Source organism: Salmo salar, chromosome 05, assembly GCF_965601325.2.
Source record: "Salmo salar chromosome 05, fSalSal1, whole genome shotgun sequence".
NCBI classification, from domain to species: domain Eukaryota; kingdom Metazoa; phylum Chordata; class Actinopteri; order Salmoniformes; family Salmonidae; genus Salmo; species Salmo salar.
In genome coordinates, this window is record NC_138295.1 from 43,157,683 (window position 1) to 43,181,134 (window position 23,452).

Genomic DNA, 23,452 nt, shown 5'->3' on the forward strand with positions numbered 1-23,452 from the left:
ATGCCACATGGCATTGTAAAGTGTTCTGGATGGGTCAACAAAACGGACGTATTTGGACATAAATGATGGACTTTGCAGAACAAATGAAAATTTCTTGTGGAAGTGGGTGCCTTTCCGAGTGCATTCCGCCGAAGATCAGCAAAGGTAAGAAAATATTTCTAACATATTTTTTGAGATTTGTCGACGCCGTGGTTGTAGGCTGACTGTATAGCTTAGCATTGAAGGCTAAGTTCTGTACTCAGAATATTGAACAATGTGCTTTTTCCGTAAAGTTATTTTGAAATCTGACAAAGTGGTTGCATAAACGAGTAGATTATCGCTAATTCTTTAAATAATTGTTATACATTTTGTCAACGTTTATGAGTTCTTCTGTAAATATATGTGCCTATTCACCGGGAGTTATGGGGAGAAAACATTTTCTGAACGTCACGCGCCAATGTAAACATTGGGTTTTTGGATAATGATTTGCTTTCACCGTAAAGCCTTTTTGAAATCGGACAATGTGATTCGAATTAACGAGTAGAGTATCTTTAAAATGCCGTATAATACTTGAATTTTAATTTTGAGATTATTATTTTTTTTATTTCGCGCCGTGCTATCTCACTGGTTGTTGTCCAACCAATCCCGTTAACGGGATTTTATCTCGAAGGGGTCCTCAAGAGGCTAAATGATTTCCAAAGCTTTTTAGGGTCATTTTTGTTCTCAATGATTTTCTCAGCAAAGTAACCCCTATTAGCTTCATCCATCCTGCTCTGTGCTTCATTTCTGTGACATTTATATAGGACAAAAATCAGGCTGCTCTTGAGAGTTCTTACATTTCTTAAAGGCCTTATTGCTTGCTTGGATAGATTCTAGAATCTCATGATTAAACCAAGGGCTAGATCTCTGCTTTTCCCTGACCCGTCTAATGGGAGCCATCACATTCACCACATCAAGGAATCTACATTTAAAGGTTTCCCAGCCACTGTCTACCCCTACACTATCCAACACAGGTGACCTGTCAATTTTACCCACTTGCTCCCTAAACATTTCAACACAGTATTTTTTGAGTCTCTGATTCTAACGGTTTTGTAACACTTAAATATATCCTTAAAAACCCTCCTTGAGCAAAATGTATTAAAATGATCACTGATTCCATACACTATTACTCCACTCTGTGATATTCTGGATTTATCAGACACCAATATTAAGTAAATCGTACTTTGCACTGTTTCACATACCCTGGTGGGATCTTTTATAATGTTGGTCAGAGAAAGTGATCTACAGAAGTGCATAAATACAGACATCAGTATTGAAATCCCCCAATAAAATGATTCCTTCACCAGGGAATCATTACAGTTTGACAACACAATTTCAAGACCTTCATAGAATGCATTCTGATTGGGCAGCCTGTAACACACCCCAAACAAAATCGGCTTGGTTCTGGGAAGGCAGATATCCAGCCAGACAATCTCCAGATCAACGCTTAAATCCGATTTGACGTTAAAAACAATGTCCGATCTTACAAACGCACATACCCCCCACCGTTCCGATCCTTCCTGACAACAGAGTAATTGCCTATCTCAATTTCTGAGTCACAAACAGATGAATCCAACCATGTCTCAGTAAAACATAAGACACCCACCTCTGATGAGATACGCCTGTTGGTTTGCAAATCAATCTTCAGTAGTAAGCTGTGGTCATTTAAGTGCACAAAATGTACACCCTTCTTGCCAAAGGCCTCACTGAATTCCCGATCCACTAACTCGCCTCCCACTGCACTACCATCTTCCCGCTGCACTGCCTCTGGTGGCCTCTCTGCCACCATGGAGCACCCCTCCCCAGAGGCTGCTCCATCGTCCTCACCACCGTATTCCCTGTCACCCTCCCCTGGTGGCCCCCTCGCCGCTGTGGACCCCCCCCCCCCCCCCTCGGTGCACTCTCCACCCTCGGTAAGTCCACTGGTCCCACTCCACCATCAATGCTCACACACCCCATGAGTACAGCACACAGACAGCAAAGGTAAGCTTCATTGACCCCATGCCCAAAGCTAGGATTGCTGCATTTTAGATGAATCCACTGCGCGCATTCCAAACATACCAAAGCTTTGCTGTTACTCTTTATCCAGCGTTCGCAAGAAGAGCATGGGTGCATAGGCCGTTTAATGGTGTTTGTGATAAACTGAGGTCCAGGACATTGATGGATATCACCCGATAAGAAAAGGCATAGAGTTATTATAAGATCTCCACCATTAATTTGAGATTTCAGACTGGCTTCGATTAGATACTTTTGTACCTGTTTCCTCCAGCATCTTCACAAGGCCCTTTGCTGTTGTTCTGGGATTGATTTGCACTTTTCGCACCAAAGTACGTTCATCTCTAGGAGACAGAACATGTCTCCTTCCTGAGCGGTATGACGGCTGCGTGGTCCAATGTTTATACTTGCGTACTACTGTGATAATTTAAGATACTCTTTCAAGGGGTAGGGTTTCAGATGTTTTTTTTAAGATGGGCAGGGACTCTGCTGTCCTAGATTTAGGGGGAAGTTGGTTCCGCCAGTGGGGTTACAGGACAGAGATGAGCTTGGACTAGGCTGAGCTGGAGCTGCACTCGCATATGGGTGGAAGGGCCAACCTAGTGTATGTAAACTTCTGACCCACTGGAATTGTGATACAGTGAATTATCAGTGAAATAATCTGTCTGTAAACAATTGTTGGAAAAATGACTTGTGTCATGCACAAAGTAGATGTCTTAACCGACTTGCCAAAACTATAGTTTGTTAACAAGAAATTTGTGGAGTGGTTGAAAAACAAGTTTTAATTACTCCAACCTAAGTGCATGTAAACTTCCGACTTCAACTGTATATTGTGGTAACATGGACTCTTAACGTGATTAACCTTTAATCATATTATAAGTAAATCCAAGACATTTGTATTGCTATTTTTAATTCCCTGGACTTATTATTTATTGTCAGTGGGTAGGAGGGTTTCATCTCTCCCTCTCCTAACATCTAGCTTATTTTATTACAGAAACAAACAGATATTATTGCTTTGTTTGATTACCTTGATTGGCGAACATAAACCCAGGATCAGAGGATAAACAGATTTTTTTTTAAATCAAAGATGCCCTTACTAAAATAAGCGTCACCATTGAAATAAAGATACTTTTCAGAGATTTCACACACATAAGGTACAGTACCAGAACCTCAAAAACACCCCAAACTATTTTAGGAGAGAACAAATAATCAACAATTCATCATCTCTGGAAATGGATACATTCAATATCCTGTATAACAGGAAATTAAGCTGCCATGGTTTGGAGCAATTCCTCGTATCTGTTAAACTAAACCAGGATGGGTGGGAGGTTGATATTTAGAAAACTTCCAGCGTTCCAGTATGCGGTCTAAAGAAAGTCCAGTACCATCTCCGTATTGAGTCCAATCTTGGCAGACATCTAATTAACAAGTACTTGATGGGTAACTTAAAAATGATGGGGTTCATGACCATCGTTAAAAAAATATTAAATTAGATTCAACCTTATCTCCAATTTGTGCACAGGTTAATTACCTTCTCAGCCTTTTGGGCTATTTCAAACGCACAACTACCCAGATTAACAAAATGAAGAATCATTATGATGGTATTAAATTGACATTTTAGTCATTTAGCAGACGCTCTTATCCAGAGCATTCAAGATAGCTAGGTGGGACAACCACATAAAAAGTCATAGTAAGTACATTCTTCCTCAATCAAGTAGCTATCAGCAAAATCAGAGTTAGTAAGGATTTTTTTTTTAAAGTCAAGTCAGAGTGTTAGAGGTTGCTGTGTGAAGGCAGTGTGTGGGGGGGGGGGGGGGGGGGGTTTGCTGTGTGATAATTTAAGATACTCTTTGAAGGGGTAGGGTTACAGATGTTTTTTTTTTAAGATGGGCAGGGACTCTGCTGTCCTAGCTTTAGGGGGAAGTTGGTTCCGCCATTGGGGTTACAGGACAGAGATGAGCTTGGATTAGGCTGAGCGGGAGCTGCACTCGCATATGGGTGGAAGGGCCAAGACACCAGAGCTGGCAGAACGGAGGGCTCGGTTTGGGGTGTAGGGTTTGAGCATACCCTGAAGGTATGGAGGGGCAGTTCCTCTTGCTGCTCTGTAAGCAGTAGTGGATGCGAGCTTTGACTGGAAGCCAGTGGAGTGTGCGGATGAGCAGGGTGACATGGGAGAACTTGGGAATGTTGAACACCAGGCGGGCTGCAGAATTCTGGATAAATTGCAGAGTTTTGATGGCACAAGCGGGGAGCCCAGCCAACAATGAGTTGCAGTAGTCCAGACGGGAGATGACAAATGCCTGGATTAGGACCTGTGCCGCTTCCTGTGTGAAGTAGGGTCGTACTCTACGGATGTTTTAGAGCATGAACCTGCAGGAGTGAGTCACTGCTTTGAAGTTTGCAGAGGACGACAGGGTGTTGTCCAGGGTCACACCAAGGTTCTTTGCTCTCTGGGAGGCAGACACTGTGGAGTTGACAACTCCATCTTGAGCAGCTCCATCTTGTCTAGGTTGAGCATGACGTGGTGGGCCGACATCAAAGCTGAGATATCGGCCAGGCACATAGAGATGCATGTAACCACCTAGCTGTCAGAAGGGGGTTTAGAGAAAAGTATTTGAGTGTCATCTGCATAACAATGATAGGAGAGACCATGTGAGGATATGACGAAGCAGAGTGACTTGCTGTCAAGAGAGAAGAGGAGAGGGCCTACAATCAAGCCCTGGGGGACACAAGTCATGGGAGTATGTGGTGCAGACACAGATCCTCTCAATGAAACCTGGTTGGAGTGGCCTGCCAGGAGGATGCAATCCAAAAGTTTGCAGAGCCTGAGACGCCCATCCGTGAGAGGGTGGAGAGGAGGATCAGATGGTTCACGGTGTCGAAGGCAGAGTCAGAGTCAGCTTTGGCAGTGAGGAAAGCCTCTGTGACACAGAGATGAGCAGTCTTGGTTGAGTGACCCGTCTTGAAACCTGAATGGTTAGGGTCAAGATGGTCGTTCTGAGAGAGATTGCGAGAGAGTTGGTCAGCGATAGCAAGGGATACTAGTCTGTAGTTTTTGACGTTAGAGGAGTCTAGTGTTAGTTTCTTGAGGAGGGGACCGACTCTGACATTTTTAAGTCAGAAGGGAGACAGCCAGTAGTCAGGGATGAGTTGATGAGGGAAGTGAGGAATTGGAGAAGGTCTCCAGAGATGGTCTGGAGAAGGGAGGAGAGGATGGGGTTGGGTGGGCAGGTTTTCGGGCGGCCGGACCTCACTAGTCGCAAGATTTCATCTGGAGAGGTCAAGGTGTAGGGTAGTTCTGTGTGAATAGAACCAGTGGACTCAATAGGCTGAATGAATGGGAAGCAGATGTCGTCAACCTTCTTTTCAAGGTGGTTGACAAAGTCGTCCACAGAGAGGGAGGAGGGAGTGGGTGGAGGACTAAGAAGGGAGGAAAAGGTGAAAAAGAGTTCCCTAGGGTTAAAGGCAGAAGCTTTCCATTTAGAGTGATAGAAAGTGGCTTTAGCAGAAGATACAGAGGAAAAGAAGGTAGAGAGGAAAGAGTGGAAGGATGATAGGTCCTCTGGAGGTTTAGCTTTCCTCCAATTTTGCTCAGCTGCCTGCAGCCTTGTTCTGTAAGCTCACAATGAGTCACTCACCCATGGAAAAGGAGGGGAGGGCCGACAGTGAGAGTCATAGGATGCGTAAAGGGAGGAGAGTAGGGTTGAAGAGGCAGAAAAGGGAGACAGGAGGAAGAAGGATTTAGCAGAAGGGAGAGATGATAGGATAGAAGAGAGTAGTGGGAGAGAGAGAGCGAAGATTGAGATGGCGCATGACCATTTGGGTAGGGGCTGAGCGGCTAGGGTTGGAGGAAAGGGAGACAGAAAAGGAAACAAAGTAGTGATCAGAGACCTGGAGGGGGATTGCAGTGAGAATAGTAGGCAAACAGCCTCTAGTAAAGATGAGGTCAAGCATATTTCTTTGTGAGTGGGAGGGGACTGGGAAAGGGTGAGGTCAAAAGAGGCAAGGAGGGAAAGAAATTATTTGAAGGTAGAAGTCGGGAGGTTGAAGTCGCCAAGTATGAAGAGCAGTGAGCCATCATCAGGAAATTAGCTTATCAAGCTGTCAAAGCTCATTGAGGAACTCTAAGGGCACATGGTGGGCGATAGATACCAACAATGAGTGGACAAGTGACAGTGACAGCATGGAATTCAAATGAGGAGATGGACAGGTGAAAGAGGGAGAAAAGAGAAAATCTCCACCTAGGAGAAATGAGTAGCCCTGTGCCACCACTGCGACGACCAGTATATATCTTGATACAGCGTGAGTCACTACTGGGGTGTCACTGTAGTATCATAATTACGAGATAGAGTGAGTAAGGAAACTAGGGCATAAACTTAGAATAGCTATAGGACTGCAACAGATGGAGGGCAAAGGGATTTTATTGGGTAACAGTGGTTGATTGACAGCTCTCATCAGGTCTGACCACTGCAGGATAATAGAAGCTTCTGTCCTCCATTATTGTCTGGTATATCCAGTTTATGAATGCATGGTAAAAGTGGTGCAAGAAACAAGATAAAACATGCCACTTTACAAATCTCTAATCAGAGGGGATTTGCCCTAAAGATGTACCGTATGGAATGGTCAGACTGCACTTATGGGACCCAACAGTAAGTACTGAGAAACTCCTTGACCTCAGGTTGACTCCAGAGAGACTTACTTCATAGAAATGTACGTCAGAAGTACAGGTCTGACTGGAAGTGAGAGAGAGAGTGAACAGAGCAATGCAGATCTGTATGAATTAACCTTCTAACTATCCTGACTGAAAAGAGGGGCGGATTTAGGTAAAACTTACATGTGGCAATCTAGAATTAAAACTATTCTGTGGCTGTCTGAAGTTCAGAGGTGACATTCTGAACACATTGGGTCAAGACTAATCTTCATATTCACAATCACATCATGAGCCTTCTAGGGGTCTGCCAGGGATTTCATTTTAATACAAATCTAATTTCACTCAATTTCCATATGGTCCCTGCCATGTGCTGAAAAAGGACAGTGCACTGCATGTGAGCTATTAATTCAAAATTAATGTTGCATAAGCAATTGTGAGGTTATACTATGGTGTCTTCATACCACTATATTACTGATTCAAACATAATCCATCATCTCTGTTGGGAATAGATAAACACACAAACCCCTCAACAACAAATATGAATATCTCAAATACACTCACACTAGAGTACCTTTACAGGTCAGAGATGTGAAAGGTGACATGCACCTTTCATTAGGAATGGTTTATGCCACAAAGTATTCGTTGTTTATGTCAGACATGATCTATGGAAAGAACATTTGTGGTTACCGCACATTACATAAAACTGCCCCATCGAGGTCATATCTGTCGAAACAGAACACACCTGACCTTTTCTTCTAAACATTCACTCCTGAACTAGTGCTATGTAGTTCTGGAACGACTCATTCTTTTTGAATGATTCTTTTTACTGACTTGAGAGCCATGATTCTTTTTACTGACTTGAGAGCCATGATTATTTTTACTGACTTGAGAGCCATGATTCTTTTTCTGAGTGACTTGTTCATTTTAGTTGTTCGTTTGACCTGCTGGCCGCAATGAATTCTACAGCAGGATTAATACGCGCTCCTCCGTTGACTCAGGAGAAGTGCTCCGACCAACAACTGTCTGTCATATTTGCAAAATAGATCATGCTGCAGTTAGCATAGAGAAGAAAAGTATAATTCAGAACTGATAATTGATCGCATGGTGCAAGAATGAATGCAATTAATTGATTATTGAATGTTATGATGGACACAGCATTGTAAAACCAAAACATACAGTTTATCCTCAACAAACTCGAACTTCGGAACGAATCGTTTGGGGGCGCTGCAGTTTTCAAATTATATTGTGCTGATCACCCTCACGGCAGTCAAGCAATGCATTCCGCCAAGAGTCATTCACAATCTAGTCCGTTTGCGGCCACAACTAGATCTCATTTCAAATGTACACTCTTAGAGAAAAGGGTTCCAAAAGGGATCTTCGGCTGTCCACATAGAACCTTTTTTTCCGTTCCACGTAGAACCATTTCTGGTTCCAGGTGGAACCCTTTTTGGTTCCAGGTGGAACCCTTTTTGGTTCCATGTAGAACGCTGGGTTCTACATGGAACCCAAAAGGGTTCTACCTGCAAACAAAACGGGTTTTTCAAAAGGGTTTTCCTTTGGGGACAGCTAAAGAACCCTTTAAGGTTCTAGATAGCACCTTTTTTTCTAAGAGTGTACCAAGAAATGCTCTTATTTGTATGCTTAGCTATTGACAAATGTACATTGTATTGAATGTTATGATGGACACAGCTTTGTAGAACCAAAACATACACACTTTCACAAGTCTCACTCACAAATGACAGACCAAATAAGCCCCTTTATGGTGAACGACATGTGAACGAGAGGCTTGTAGAATGATGACTATTTCGAGTTTTCAGTTCATCGTTAGCCGGTAGGGGTGTCACAGTCTTGGAAATGAGCGGACCAAGGCGCTGCGTGAGTATAGTTCCACATATTTATTTAAGGGAAACTAACAAAATAACAAAACTTACAAAGACCGTGAGGACGTAGTGCCCAAACACACTAACAATCAATATCCCACAAAACACAGGTGGGGAAATAGCTACCTAAATATGGTTCCCAATCAGAGGCAACGATAAACAGCTGCCTCTAATTGGGAACCACATTAGCACCAACGTAGAAATAGATATACTAGATCACCCCCTAGTCACGCCCTGACCTACTACAGCCCTTGGTTCTCTATGGTCAAGGCGTGACAAGGAGGTCCTGCGTGCTCTGGGCATTACTGACTCAAATGAACAAAATTAGTCGAAAGATTTGTTCTTTTGACTGAACGAGTCAAAAAGATCTGAGTCAGTAAAAGGAGCTGAACTTTCCATCGCTATCCTGAGTGCCACAACTCTTAAAGCGTAAAAACAACCAAACCACACACTGACACCACTGGAGGTCATACATGAAGTTAGCTGTACAGTATATAACTGATTAGTTGGTGACTTGGCATAGTCTTGGTGAGATATAAAAATACAGTCAAAGTTTCAATGTATAAAAAAATCACAAAATGCAACTGACGGATACTGATTAATTCAAACCTTTAGGAAAAATATGGGTTTGTTACTACAGTACAATAATTTTTTAAGCATTTTTTAAAATGTATTTATTTATTTCACCTTTATTTAACCAGGTAGGCAAGTTGAGAACAAGTTCTCATTTACAATTGCGACCTGGCCAAGATAAAGCAAAGCAGTTCGACACGTACAACACAGAGGTACACATGGACTAAAACAAACATACAGTCAATAATACAGTAGAAAAATAAGTCTATATACAATGTGAGCAAATGAGGTGAGATAAGGGAGGTAAAGGCAAAAAGGCCATGGTGGCAAAGTAAGTACAATATAGCAAGTAAAACACTGGAATGGTAGATTTGTAGTGGAAGAAAGTGCAAAGTAGAAATAGAAATAATGGGGTGCAAAGGAGCAAAATAAATAAATAAATACAGTAGGGGAAGCGGTAGTTGTTTGGGCTAAATTATAGATGGGCTATGTACAGGTGCAGTGATCTGTGAGCTGCTCTGACAGCTGGTGCTTAAAGCTAGTGAGGGAGATAAGTGTTTCGAGTTTCAGAGATTCAGAGAGAGACGGCCAAAGGAGGAATTGGCTTTGGGGGTGACCAGAGAGCTATACCTGCTGGAGCGCGTGCTACAGGTGGGTGCTGCTATGGTGACCAGTGAGCTGAGATAAGGGGGGACTTTACCTAGCAGGGTCTTGTAGATGACCTGGAGCCAGTGGGTTTGGCGACGAGTATGAAGCGAGGGCCAGCCAACGAGAGCATACAGGTCGCAGTGGTGGGTAGTATATGGGGCTTTGGTGACAAAATGGATGGCACTGTGATAGACTGCATCCAGTTTATTGAGTAGGGTATTGGAGGCTATTTTGTAAATGACATCGCCGAAGTCGAGGATCGGTAGGATGGTCAGTTTTACGAGGGTATGTTTGGCAGCATGAGTGAAGGATGCTTTGTTGGGAAATAGGAAGCCAATTCTAGATTTAACTTTGGATTGGAGATGTTTGATGTGAGTCTGGAAGGAGAGCTTACAGTCTAACCAGACACCTAGGTATTTGTAGTTGTCCACATATTCTAAGTCAGAACCGTCCAGAGTAGTGATGCTGGATGGGCGGGCAGGTGCGGGCAGCGATCGGTTGAAGAGCATGCATTTAGTTTTACTTGTATTTAGGAGCAGTTGGAGGCCACGGAAGGAGAGTTGTATTGCATTGAAGCTCGTCTGGAGGGTTGTTAACACAGTGTCCAAAGAAGGGCCAGAAGTATACAGAATGGTGTCGTCTGCGTAGAGGTGGATCAGAGACTCACCAGCAGCAAGAGCGACATCATTGATGTATACAGAGAAAAGAGTTGGCCCAAGAATTGAACCCTGTGGCACCCCCATAGAGACTACCAGAGGCCCGGACAACAGGCCCTCCGATTTGACATGTTGAACTCTATCAGAGAAGTAGTTGGTGAACCAGGCGAGGCAATCATTTGAGAAACCAAGGCTATTGAGTCTGCTGATGAGGATGTGGTGATTGACAGAGTCGAACGCCTTGGCCAGGTCAATGAATACAGCAGCACAGTATTGTTTCTTATCGATGGCGGTTACGATATCGTTTTGGACCTTGAGCTCTGAAACCAGATTGCATAGCGGAGAAGGTGCGGTGGGATTCGAAATGGTCGGTAATCTGTTTGTTGACTTGGCTTTCGAAGACCTTAGAAAGGCAGGGTAGGATAGATATAGGTCTGTAGCAGTTTGGGTCAAGAGTGTCCCCTCCTTTGAAGAGGGTGATGACAGCAGCTGCTTTCCAATCTTTTGGAATCTCAGACGACACGAAAGAGAGGTTGAACAGGCTAGTAATAGGGTTTGCAACAATTTCGGCAGATCATTTTAGAAAGAAAGGGTCCAGATTGTCTAGCCCGGCTAATTTGTAGGGGTCCAGATTTTGCAGCTCTTTCAGAACATCAGCTGACTGTATTTGGGAGAAGGAGAAATGGGGAAGGCTTAGGCGAGTAGCTGTGGGGGGTGCAGTGCTGTTGACCGCGGTAGGGGTAGCCAGGTGGAAAGCATGGCCAGCCGTAGAAAAATGCTTATTGAAATTCTCAATTATAGTGGATATATCGGATGTGACAGAGTTTCCTATCCTCAGTGCAGTGGGCAGCTGGGAGGAGGTGTTCTTATTCTCCATGGACTCTACAGTGTCCCAGAACTTTTTTGAGTTTGTGTTGCAGGAAGCAAATTTCTGCTTGAAAAAGCTAGCCTTGGCTTTTCTAACTGCCTGTGTATATTGGTTTCTAACTTCCCTGAAAAGTTGCATATCACGGGGGCTGTTCGATGCTAATGCATAATGCCACAGGATGTTTTTGTGTTGGTTAAGGGCAGTCAGGTCTGGAGAGAAGCAAGGGCTATATCTGTTCCTGGTTCTAAATTTCTTGAATGGGGCATGCTTATTTAAGATGGTGAGGAAGGCATTTAAAAAAATAACCAGGCATCCTCTACTGACGGGATGAGGTCAATATCCTTTCAGGATACCCGGGCCAGGTCGATTAGAAAGGCTTGCTCGCTGAAATGTTTCAGGGAGTGTTTGACAGTGATGAGTGGAGGTCGTTTGACCGCTGACCCATTATGGATGCAGGCAATGAGGCAGTGATCGCTGAGATCTTGGTTGAAAACAGCAGAGGTGTATTTAGAGGGCAAGTTGGTTAGGATGATATCTATGAGGATGCCCGTGTTTACGGCTTTGGGGTGGTACCTGGTAGGTTCATTGATCATTTGTGTGAGATTGAGGGCATCAAGCTTAGATTGTAGGATGGCTGGGGTGTTAAGCATGTCCCAGTTTAGGTCACCTAGCAGCACGAGCTCTGAAGATAAATGGGGGGCAATCAGTTCACATATGGTGTCCAGAGCACAGCTGGGGGCAGAGGGTGGTCTATAGTAGGCGGCAACGGTGAGAGACTTGTTTTTAGAGAGATGGATTTTTAAAAGTAGAAGTTCAAATTGTTTGGGTACTGACCTGGATTGCAGGACAGAACTCTGCAGGCTATCTCTGCAGTAGATTGCAACACCGCCCCCTTTGGACGTTCTATCTTGTCTGAAAATGTTGTAGTTAGGGATGAAGATTTCAGAGTTTTTGGTAGACTTCTTAAGCCAGGATTCAGACATGGCTAGGACATCCGGGTTGGCAGAGTGTGCTAAAGCAGTGAATAAAACAAACTTAGGGAGAAGGCTTCTAATGTTAACATGCATGAAACCAAGGCTATTACGGTCACAGAAGTCATCAAAAGAGAGTGCCTGGGGAATAGGAGTGGAGCTAGGCACTGCAGGGCCTGGATTCACCTCTACATCACCAGAAGAACAGAGGAGGAGTAGGATAAGGGTACGGCTAAAAGCTATGAGAATTGGTCATCTATGACGTCCAGAATAGAGAGTAAAAGGAGCAGGTTTCTGGGGGCGATAAAATAGCTTCAAGGTATAATGTACAGACAAAGGTATGGTAGGATGTGAATAAAGTGGAGGTAAACCTAGGCATTTAGTGATAATGAGAGAGATATTGTCTCTAGAAACATCATTGAAACCAGAAGATGTCATAGCATGTGTGGGTGGTGGAACTGAAAGGTTGGATAAGGTATAATGAGCAGGGTTCTACAGTGAAATAAGCCAATAAACACTAACCAGAACAGCAATGGACAAGGCATATTGAGATTAAGGAGAGGCATGTTTAGCTGAGTGATCATAAGGGTCCCGTGAGATTCAGACAGCTAGCTGGCGGAAGATGGAGGGAGGTCTGTTTTTAGCCACCTCGTGCATTTCCGTTGGTAGATTAGTGGGGTTCCGTGTGGTAGGGGGGACCAGTCCAATTGCCAAAATAGTTATAGTGAAGGCCCGATGGGGCTCCGCATCGGCAGTAAAACGGGTCCGGATAGGTGACTGTAGCCCAGGAGTGGCTGATGGAACTCTTCAGCTGGCTAGCTCCGGAATAATTGATGTTAGCTCCGGGACTGACGTTAGCCAATAGTCACTCGGGTAGCAGCTAGCTAGCTGCAAGATCCAGGTGTAAATGTCCAGAGCCTGCGGTAGAAATCCGGGGATATGGAGAGAAAATAGGTCCGGTATGCTCTGGTCTGAGTCGCGCTGTACAAAACTGCCGATAGCTTTTTGAGCTAAGGGATAGCTGATGACTGCCAACCATGGCTAGCTGAACTCCAACGTTAGCCAGTGAACTGGCTAACCTCTGGCTAACCGCTGGCTAGCTTCTGTTGTGGATTTCAGATTTGAGGTAAATAATACTTTTTTTTTTTATTGGTGAGGCGGGTTGCAGGAGAGTGTTTTGAGGTTGAGTTTTTAGAAGAAAAAAAAGATAAAAAGATATGCGAAGAAAATATATAAATATATATATATATACATGTGACATGACAAGACGAAAGGACAAAGACGTCTGACTGCTACGCCATCTTGGAAAGGGTTACCACACATTTTTACCACACATTCTGTAAAGTTCTGTATGATTTTTTATCTTTTGTAACGTTGCCTGTGGATACTGTAGCTACGTGTCATGCTGTACTCTAAATCTGTCACCGCAGAGCTCACAGAAAGGTCATTAACATTAGGCCTGAAAAGGGCACACAAGCTCCTCATTTACAGCAGTATGTTGAATCTGACTTCACACACACTGATAACTGGATAAGCCTGCCAGACCTGCAGTCCATAATAACAACTATATTTGGTCCTGCCCAATACATACACATATCTAATTTCACCCTATCATCAGAGACCACCAAATGAGTCTGGATGAACGCTAAAAGGTTTTTTTTGAGCGTTCATCTAGTGCTGTATCCTTGTAAAGACTTCCTAGTACTACAGATTCAAGGCAAAAGGTATCATGCAATTTCAATAAGGGATTTATTCATGACTAGGCTAGGCACAAAGAGCCTTTTCTGCAGCTTTCAACGTAAAAAAAACGGTCAGCATTTGCATTTTAAAAGAACACCTGTGATAGGCATAAATGTGTTGTGAAACAAACCGTGCAAATGGCTTGACATTTTCATTTCACTTGTCGTCCTTTCAAAGGGAGCTGTTGGAGCAGCACAATCAACTGCTGCAATGCACTGGCCTGTCAGGTGGATGTGTCACCTGGCCTGCGCTGTGCTGTGTAGTAACCCAGCTCCCAGCAGCCTATAGAGGGATGTGTGTGTTAATACAGAGAGGCTAGCTTCTTGTGTCTGGTACTCTGGCCATGCCACAGGGTTACCTTTGACCCCAGGACCAGCCCATGCCCAGTGCCCATTCCCTTGGCGCCAACTGTTTTATTTAATACCTACTCACTCTCTGGAACAGTGACCAAAAAGTTGATTCCTTTCCCACAGGGTGACAGAGAGAGGTAATTCCATTCCATTATCTCGGTTCTTTTCAGCATAGGATAGTTAGACCGATAGGATGTTTGCCAATTTGGGACACATTTTCCTCTGTAGATAGGGGACCTGGGATGGTGAGTGACCCTGGTCATATATTTATTTTCACATAAGAACATCAACTTACAGACGCACACAAACAACAACTACATCTCATCTGCCCAGACCCACATGCTCACACTCTCATCCCTGGTGCCTGCATTATGTTTTGCTTTATAGTCAGACTGGTCTTTGAGGCCCGCTGCATCGCAAACTGAGTTATAGAGAAGTGGTGTGTGTGTTTGTGTTGGGGTGAGAGGGATAGGATGAGGTGGGACGAGGGTCTGATTTAGACACATCTGCATGTGTCAAGAGGTTAATGGCGCTAATCCCCATAAAAACATTGTTGAACTAGTTAAACTGGAAGACAAATTAATACTAAACATATTCATAGACAACATGGTACATAATGAATATGATATCTGGTCTCAAGACAGTACTTTGTACGCTGTATCAAACCGATAAAAGACAGGAGGGAATTTCAAAATATCTCTCCACAGAGGTGATTTTCACGAGTTCATTTACCCCATGTCAATGACTGTGATAGCTAGCTATCTCCCATCCATACACAACACACACTACCGCCTCCCCACTCTAGATGTGCGGCTGTATACTTAGCAGGCAGCACACGCAACATGAAAGGACTTGGAAGGTTGGACTTCTATACACATCCCTAATAGAGCTCTCATGGCTGCTCTCTGTGCTGCAGAGGAGAGGAGAGAAGCTCCTGTCAAGGACAAGTCATTATACCACTAATTAGCTGCCTTTATTATTATTTTACTACTGATGATCTGACTTGTGCATCTGCATGCTAACAACAGACACAGAGAGAGCCAAGCCTAGCCTGGCGATGTGGTTTAGAAACCAGGAGAAAAACATTTACATAGGATACCAAATAATTACGTTTTTCTGATGTTAACAGGGTAATTACTGTCTTTATCAAGGCTTTGAAGACAGTGGCTTAATTACGGACGAAAGGGAAGTTAATTCCGACTGAAACGAGGTTTGAGGTTAATTTGCTAGTTTGAGGTTCACACTCTTTTGACGACGAGAGAGATATCACTCTTTATTTAATTGCTGAAAACCATTATGGACTATGATCATGGCCAGTAGGCTATGTGCTCTATATTTTGAGGACTATCATATTTCATTTGATCAATGTTAGCAAACTGCCATGTCAAGTTAATCTTTGACTGACTAGTAACGAGTCATGAGGAATGGGACCTCCTTGGGCTTTCGTACACCAGATTGGCAATCTTTAATTATAAAAAGATCAAGAAATATTCCCCCTGCAATTAGAATGACACTGTGATATCCAGTTGGTCATTCCCCCTGCCGTCCTCCCTTGTTATTGGAAACAAAAAATCTGCACACCTTTCTGAAACAATCACAAGTGACAGTTTTATTGGCAAGTATATTTTGGGAAACAGAATGACATGAAAATTGAGAACAAAACAGAACAAAAGGATCAGCGAAATGGCAGAACGGAAATTGCAGATGTGGATTTTGGAATGAAACGTGCATGATGATCACTGTCTTTGTTCTTTCTTGGCTTGGTAAAATGTTTTACACTCATACATATTTGATATACAGTACCAGTCAAAAGTTTGGACACACCAACACATTCAAGGGTTTTTCTTTATTTTTACTATTTTCTACATTGCAGAATAATAGTGAAGACATCAAAATGATGAAATAACACATATGGAATCATGTAGTAACCAAAAAAGTGTTAAAGAAATAAAAATATGTTATATTTGAGATTCTTCAAAGAAGCCACCCTTTGCCTTGATGACAGCTTTGGAATGCATTTCAATTAACAGGTGGGCCTTGTTAAAAGTTAATTTGTGCCATTTCTTTCCTTCTTAATGCGTTTGAGCCAACCAGTTATGTTGTGACAAGGTAGGGTTGGTATACAGAAGATAGCCCTATTTGGTAAAAGACCAAGTCCATATCATGGCAAGAACAGCTCAAATAAGCAAAGAGAAACGACAGTCCATCATTACTTTAAGAAGTGAAGGTCAGTCAATCCAGAAAATTCTACGTTTCTTCAAGTGCAGTCGCAAAAACCATCAAGCACTCTGATGAAACTAGCTCTCATGAGGACCGCCACAGGAAAGGAAGACCCAGAGTTACCTCTACTGCAGAGGATAAGTTTATTAGAGGTACCAGCCTCAGAAATTGCAGCCCAAATAAATGCTTCACAGAGTTCAAGTAGCAGACACATCTCAACATCAACTGTTCAGAGGCGACTGTGTGAATCAGGCCTTCGTGGTTGGATTGCTGCAAAGAAACCACTACTAAAGGACACCAATAAGAAGAAGAGACTTGCTTGGACCAAGAAACACGAGCAATGGACACTTAATCGGTGAAAATCTGTCCTTGGGTCTGATGAGTCCTAATTTGAGATTTTTGGTTCCAACCGGCATGTCTTTGTGAGACGCAGAGTAGGTGGACTTATGAGGAGGTGTGCTGGTGACACTGTCAATAGTTTATTTAGAATTCAAGGAGTGATGGAGTGCTACATCAGATGACCTGGCCTCCACAATCACCCGACCTCAACCCAATTGAGATGGTTTGGGATTAGTTGGACCACAGAGTGAAGGAAAAGCAGCCAACAAGTGCTCAGCATAAGTGGGAACTCCTTCAAGACTTTTGGAAAAGCATTCCAGGTGAAGCTGTTTGACAGAATGCCAAGAGTGTGCAAAGCTGTCATCAAGGCAAAGGGTGGCTACTTTGAAGAATCTAAAATCCAAAATATATTTGGATTTGTTTAAAACTTTTTTGGTTACTACATGATTCCATATGTGTTATTTCATAGTTTTGATGTATTCACTATTATTCTACAATGTAGAAAATAGTAAAAATAAAGAAAAACCCTTGAATGAGTAGGTGTGTCCAAACTTTTGATTGGTACTGTAAATCATATACTACTGTGTACTATACACATTGTTTGAAACAAATGAAAGTAAATATGCCATATATAGCAACTTCAAAGGTAAACTGGCATTAAAAGTACATCATTGCTCTAACAAACCAGTACTAATTAGCTTGCTTTTTATTGTGAGAGTTGTGTCAAAGGAATTAATGTTTCTTAATATTAGGCTCTGTTAATGTACTTCAGCTCCAAGAAGAGGTAGAATGACCTACTGCCAGAAGCTAAGACCTTTATAAATGTGTACTACATACTGTATGGGGCATACAGTGTAAGCATAGTTATAAACACACAGCAAACACATCATAAAACAATAAGCTGAAGGCAAAGCTATTCCTACTGCCATAATACCCTGCGGTTGATCAATGTTAAGTATTACAACTTGATTCTGTAGTTCACAGATACACACAACACACAGCGGGATTCTGTACCCCACCCCACTGACTCCTCTCCTCCTCTTACTCTCCCCCTCACTCAAGGTTGCAAACACAGCTAATTAACATATTTATGAGTCTTGCAACCAACTCTGATGACAAATTATAGTGAGAGAGATATGTTCCTACACAGAGCGCAATCGCTCTGCTGTTACTCTATCATTCTGACACCCAGCTCTCTCTGCGCTCAACGGGATGGGCCTCCAACTCTGTTTCCTGTCACTCTCTGGATATTTATATCAAGCATAAATACCCAGACACTGATGGAGTGCCAATCCACCCCTCCGCATTACAGAGACATATTTGTCTTCCTATGTGTCACAAATTCCAAGAAACTGAAGAGCCAAGCAGAAGCAGGAGATGCTGGAGCCATGCTTGGTGCACTGTGGGGGAACTGAATGCATTCACATAATTGGATTGGCTGCGTGAGGATGACACTGCCCGTTTGTCACCGACCCTGTGATTAGATCAAGGTGAATATGTGGGAATGTGGCGTTCATTCAACAGTGGTATTTATGGTCTGCCATTTTGGGTTATTGCACACCTGAGGTCAAGACAAACTACAGATGTAGGATCTTAATTTGACCATCCTGTTGTTGCAGGAAATGCAAACTTGTAATGTATTCTACGTTTAAAAATGCTTCTAAAGTTTGTAATTTGCACTTTTATTTTATTTGACTTGATTTGCTCTAGTTAAAAATGTATCAGCCCCTACAAAAATGTCAATTCATTTTAATCCACACAATAATTCACATTTCCTGTTGCTGCAGCGTAAATATTTTTTCCTGCTCCGAGAAACTGGTCAAATTAAGATCCTACATCTATATACAGTATGAGGATTTTCCTCATGACATGACATTAATGCACAGAAAATAGGCCCTTTTTGAGATGAATAATGTGCTTTCCTGGAACATCGTGCTAACAATACCCCCCCCACTCTCCTCCTGCAGTGTATCCATCTAGCCAGGAGCCTCAGTGTAATCTCAGGCGTTCTGTCTTAATATGGCCTCTCCTCTCCTCCTCCTCTGCTGGAAGGGCCCTCATGGCGTGGGGCTGTCCATGAAGAGTAGGCAGAACCACAGACAGAGCAGAGACGCAGCGGCGCAACGCTCTCCTCTCCTTGGTCCTCTCCTTTATCGTGTCACTCCTCTCAGATGCTCCGGCGGCTAATCAGGCGCCCTGTGGCTAATAATAGGCCCTTCTCGTGTAAAGGGTACGGGGGAGCTGATTTCCATGGAGCTATTAAATCTTCTCTGCACTTAGCGTCTCCTCAGCTAATAAACACTGACAGCTGTGGCCTAATGGTCCAGCCGCCAGAACTCACCACAGTGCCTGCCGCACAACAATTAATTACCAATTTTGTGGGGCTACAGGTTCTTGTCAAGGAGCCCTTTCCTTTTTCAGGGGACGCTGCTGTTTTGCCCATTCGAGGAGGAGCAGTTAACAGCTCACATTTAATTTGATGAGATGCGGATTGGATATCATATAGAAGACTTAATTCAATCTGTTAGGTCTCTTGAGCCATAAGCATATTCACATTCACGTCATACATGTTTTATATGGATTACAAGGAGTAATGGTAAGGGACAGGTTGATCAAATCTACATCCATATTTATTCCAGCCTCAATATTTGTTAGTCTATGAGTATAACAAAACTGTGTGTCAGTTAGAGACAGTGTCACTCTTCCTACTTTTTTGTTGTTGCAGATAAAGCAACAATGACAACAAGACTGGGTATAGTCATGGCTCACAAAGCTGTAAATATCTTTTTGTTATTAGGGTGCCTATTTCAGTACAAATGACCAGTTCCTTCGCCTCAGAGGGAGAATGGATCCTTGAGAAAGCCATTACTTTAGCAACACCCAAGGTTTATACTTTCTCTCCTTCAAGCAGCCCAGACCATTCCCTGTTCCCTATCTATTCATCATTGAAACAAATAACTTAACATAAAAAAGCATTTTTTCATATCAAATACATAAAATCGATACAAAATCATTGTACCCATTGCTGAGATGAAAAAATAACAACATAAGAGAAATTGACAATATTGTACGAGGAAGTCGTGTTTACACTTTACGAACAATTATTAATATACATTGCGTTCACTCAATACGGCAATACCTTTGGAACAAACACCCACCACACCCACCCTGCCAGAGATATTTTTTTCCTGTATCAGGCGTAGTTAAGGGGCTCTTTCTCCAGACGCCAAGGCACTCGATAAATCCTGATGCGCATGGATGGAATGCCTGTGACAGAAGGTGTGAAATCCATTGTAGGGCGCAGGGGGCTTGCTGGATGAGAGAGATTTATGCTGTGTTATACAGACTGCTCACTCTATTAAGTTTAATTGGGTTGGGGCTACCCGACTCTTCATCTTATCAGAAATATAATAACCACGCAGAGAAAGGTAACGATTGAGAATGGTAAAGCAGTAAATATATTTATTCCATAGGAAGAACTGCAATAAATGTCCTGGGGTTGTAAAGCAAGGCATATAAGGTCCAGTTTGTGTATTATCCAGAAAGCTATTATGCACTGATTGGGTAACAGGGTTGTTCTTAAACTGGGGAAAAAATACACATTTGTAAAACAGCTTGGATTCAGCCTGGTTTCTTCTAGCAAGACTACTGAACACTGAGGGTAATTGGTGTACCAAGTGCCAATCACCCACAGAACACCTTGGCCTAGAGCAGAGTATACAATTACTGTATCTGTAAAGCAAGGCTAACAAAAGCCCAAATGAAGTAACTTCCAATTGAAACCGTAAAGTTACGTGCAACAATGTAGTTGAACTGAATAGTGTTCACAATATGGCAGAACTGAATGTGAACACTGCACAAGGTAGTAGCGTGCTAAGCCAACCCGTCATATCGGAGCCAGTTGTTAGGTGAAGTGTATTATTTAAATACCGAACAGTGAAGAAGAGGAAGGAGGAGGAGAAGAAGAAGACGACGACGACATCTCCTTGGCTCTGCAGGAGCTCGGAAACTCCATCTCTTCAGCTGTCTCCTCCCAGTCTCTGTGTTGATGCATGTGGAATAATGGCCTATAATTTACCCCAACTTGACAGCTTAAATATGCCTTCCTCGCACTTGTTTTGTTATTGTCAACTGGTCCTGAGCTCCAGAATAAGATTTGAAGAGTGTTTGTATATCTCGCAGGCAGGGCTTTTTGCATGGTAAGTGCCGAAAGCACATTGTAGTATGAATATGTGGTTGTAACGTTCCGGTAAAATGTTTTAAATTAAGTGTAATTTTGACACAATCATTGTATGGACACAGATTTGAAAGAATTGTGTTGTTTCATGCTGATAACTGGCCCTTTTATTAAAATGTTCTAGCCTACATTGTACAAGGTGCAGGAGAATGAGCTGAGAGGTTACGGCCGGGCACCTCCCCCAGGTTAGAACAAGCTCATAATTAAATATGGAAACAAGGGTCAGGGGAATCCTGCATGCCAGTGGTGATGCTGTGTTCTGTTTTGATCTCTCTGAGCATTTGCCTGCCTTGTGTGTTATACTTTCTATTAGCCCCCAGATGTATGTATTGCAAATGCCCCCTCAGGCATATTTGGCTGATTGCAGCAACACTTTTTAATGGGGTTGACTCAGGCATTAGAATGCAGTGTTGGTGATCACTCTGCTGCTTTACAGTAGAGGACATTCCAACAAACAGAGCTCCAAAACTATATTGACACAGCAATGGCAATGGATCCCCATCCAAAAGGCACTGCAGTAAAATGTATTTTGAAGAACAGGCCAGCCCGGTTGGAGAGAAAGCAGCAAGGAGCCCCTGACTATTGCAGTCTATAATTACACTTGTCTGCTCTATGGAGAGGAGAGCGTTAGCACTGGCTCCCATGGGGAAGACTTACCCGGTTGGACATCTATAACACTGGCCTGTCTCTCAGTGGGGAACAGGACCTTCGGGGGTCTGGTTGTGAGGAGAGCTGTAAAAGAACAAGCACACATTGAGAGATAGGACAGGCAGTAGGGAGAAAATAAACATATTGTTGTGTAAGCGATTACACAGCTTCTCATACTGAGCAATGTTGAGAGGATCAGTAATCCATGCAAATAGAATGGAGCTGTTTCAGTGCCGGCAAAACTCTTCCACAAACATCATTTACAAATATCATTATATGATATACTGTAATCAGTTAGCTTGTGGGAACACCAGCAATTTGCTGAGGAGTGCTGAGTTTTATCATTCTAAAATGCAAATGCACGCACACACACACAATTTCAGTTTGAGGACACCGCTTCAGACCTCAAGAGACTTGTATCACCAGGACAGTTAGCAGAGTGTGGGATACAGAAGTGAGCTGAATAATCGTGGGCCACTTTGATAATGTAAAAACTCGGTGGATTAATTACATAAAATCATCTAGAGATATGCTCTAAAAACATGTGAGTGCACTGAAAGTATTTGATCTCCTGGAGTTTAGTTAAGAGTGGTGAAATGGTTTCTGTGCTTTAGAATATCCCGACAAAGGTAAATGAAAGCAGATACAGTATTTAAAAGCTGGGTGCACACATGAGTGAGAGAACTTCGTGGTATAGGGCTAGCTAGAGTATATATATTTTAAGTGAAACATCGCAGCAGCAAGCTTTCATGTTTCCAGTTTGAGAGAGCATAACACACTCTTTATTTGTGCTAGAACCGCCTGACACACTCATTATATCTGTGAGTTTCAAAATGCACGTTTTCTTTGTATTTAGCTGCATAATCTATTTTGCTAGAGCATTAAAGCCAACATAAAGAAACCAACTTGTTAAAAATAATCATTTTGAACTTTTCAAGCCATTTCTAGCTGTCAGAATGTTAGCTACTAATGTAATCCTTGTACAATACAAGACAAACTTGCTGCATGAAAAGTTCAAATTGCAGTTGCCCTGTATATAAAAAATGGTCATAATGAATATAATGTGCAGAGTCAGCGAAAATATTGACACTGCATTCACTGTATACACAAACACTAATGATATAAACAGCAATGAGGTTAGTTTGTTCTGCATATCTGGCAGTGCACAGTTTACTCTGCCCATTCACCGGGAGAAAAGGGGCCAAAACCCTCAGAGCAACCTTCAATTCAAGGAGAGAGAAGAAAATTGTATGTTATGAACATTTTTATCTTTTTGGCCCCCACTTAATTTTCTCTCCATTGTATGAGGAGCGGCAGTAGCGGGAGTGAGGGATGAAGCTGGGACCCCTCATCCATCTTGGGGGGACAGCTGGAGCTTTAGCATGCAAATGAAAGCTATCATTCTTGTCAAGCAAGGAGCCAGAGAGAGCCCACACGCCTGCAGACCCACTTAATATTCTCCACCTGGCAGGACCACCCTCGCTGGGTGCCGGCCCTTCCCGGCCCCTTTGCAGCCCCTGTAGGTCACCTGCGGCCGGACCCCTATCTGCAGCACCACCTTGCTCCTGAGAGAGCAGCCACCTCAGCTCAGGGGCCCTCTCTCCACAGAGAGAGAGATAACACTCACTTGGACACACAAATTAAGTATTAACATTTTG

The 23,452-nt window shown here is 42.9% G+C and overlaps 1 protein-coding gene across 1 annotated transcript in view; it reads right to left on the reverse strand.

Annotated features, from left to right (window-relative positions):
- Positions 1 to 23,452, reverse strand: part of LOC106604955 (X-linked interleukin-1 receptor accessory protein-like 2) — a 135,686-nt gene that overhangs the window by 43,773 nt on the left and 68,461 nt on the right. Inside the window, exon 5 of the mRNA XM_082974924.1 lies at positions 21,804 to 21,878. Coding sequence (XP_082831050.1) covers positions 21,804 to 21,878 — 75 coding nt within the window. The remainder of the gene's footprint in view (positions 1 to 21,803; positions 21,879 to 23,452) is intronic.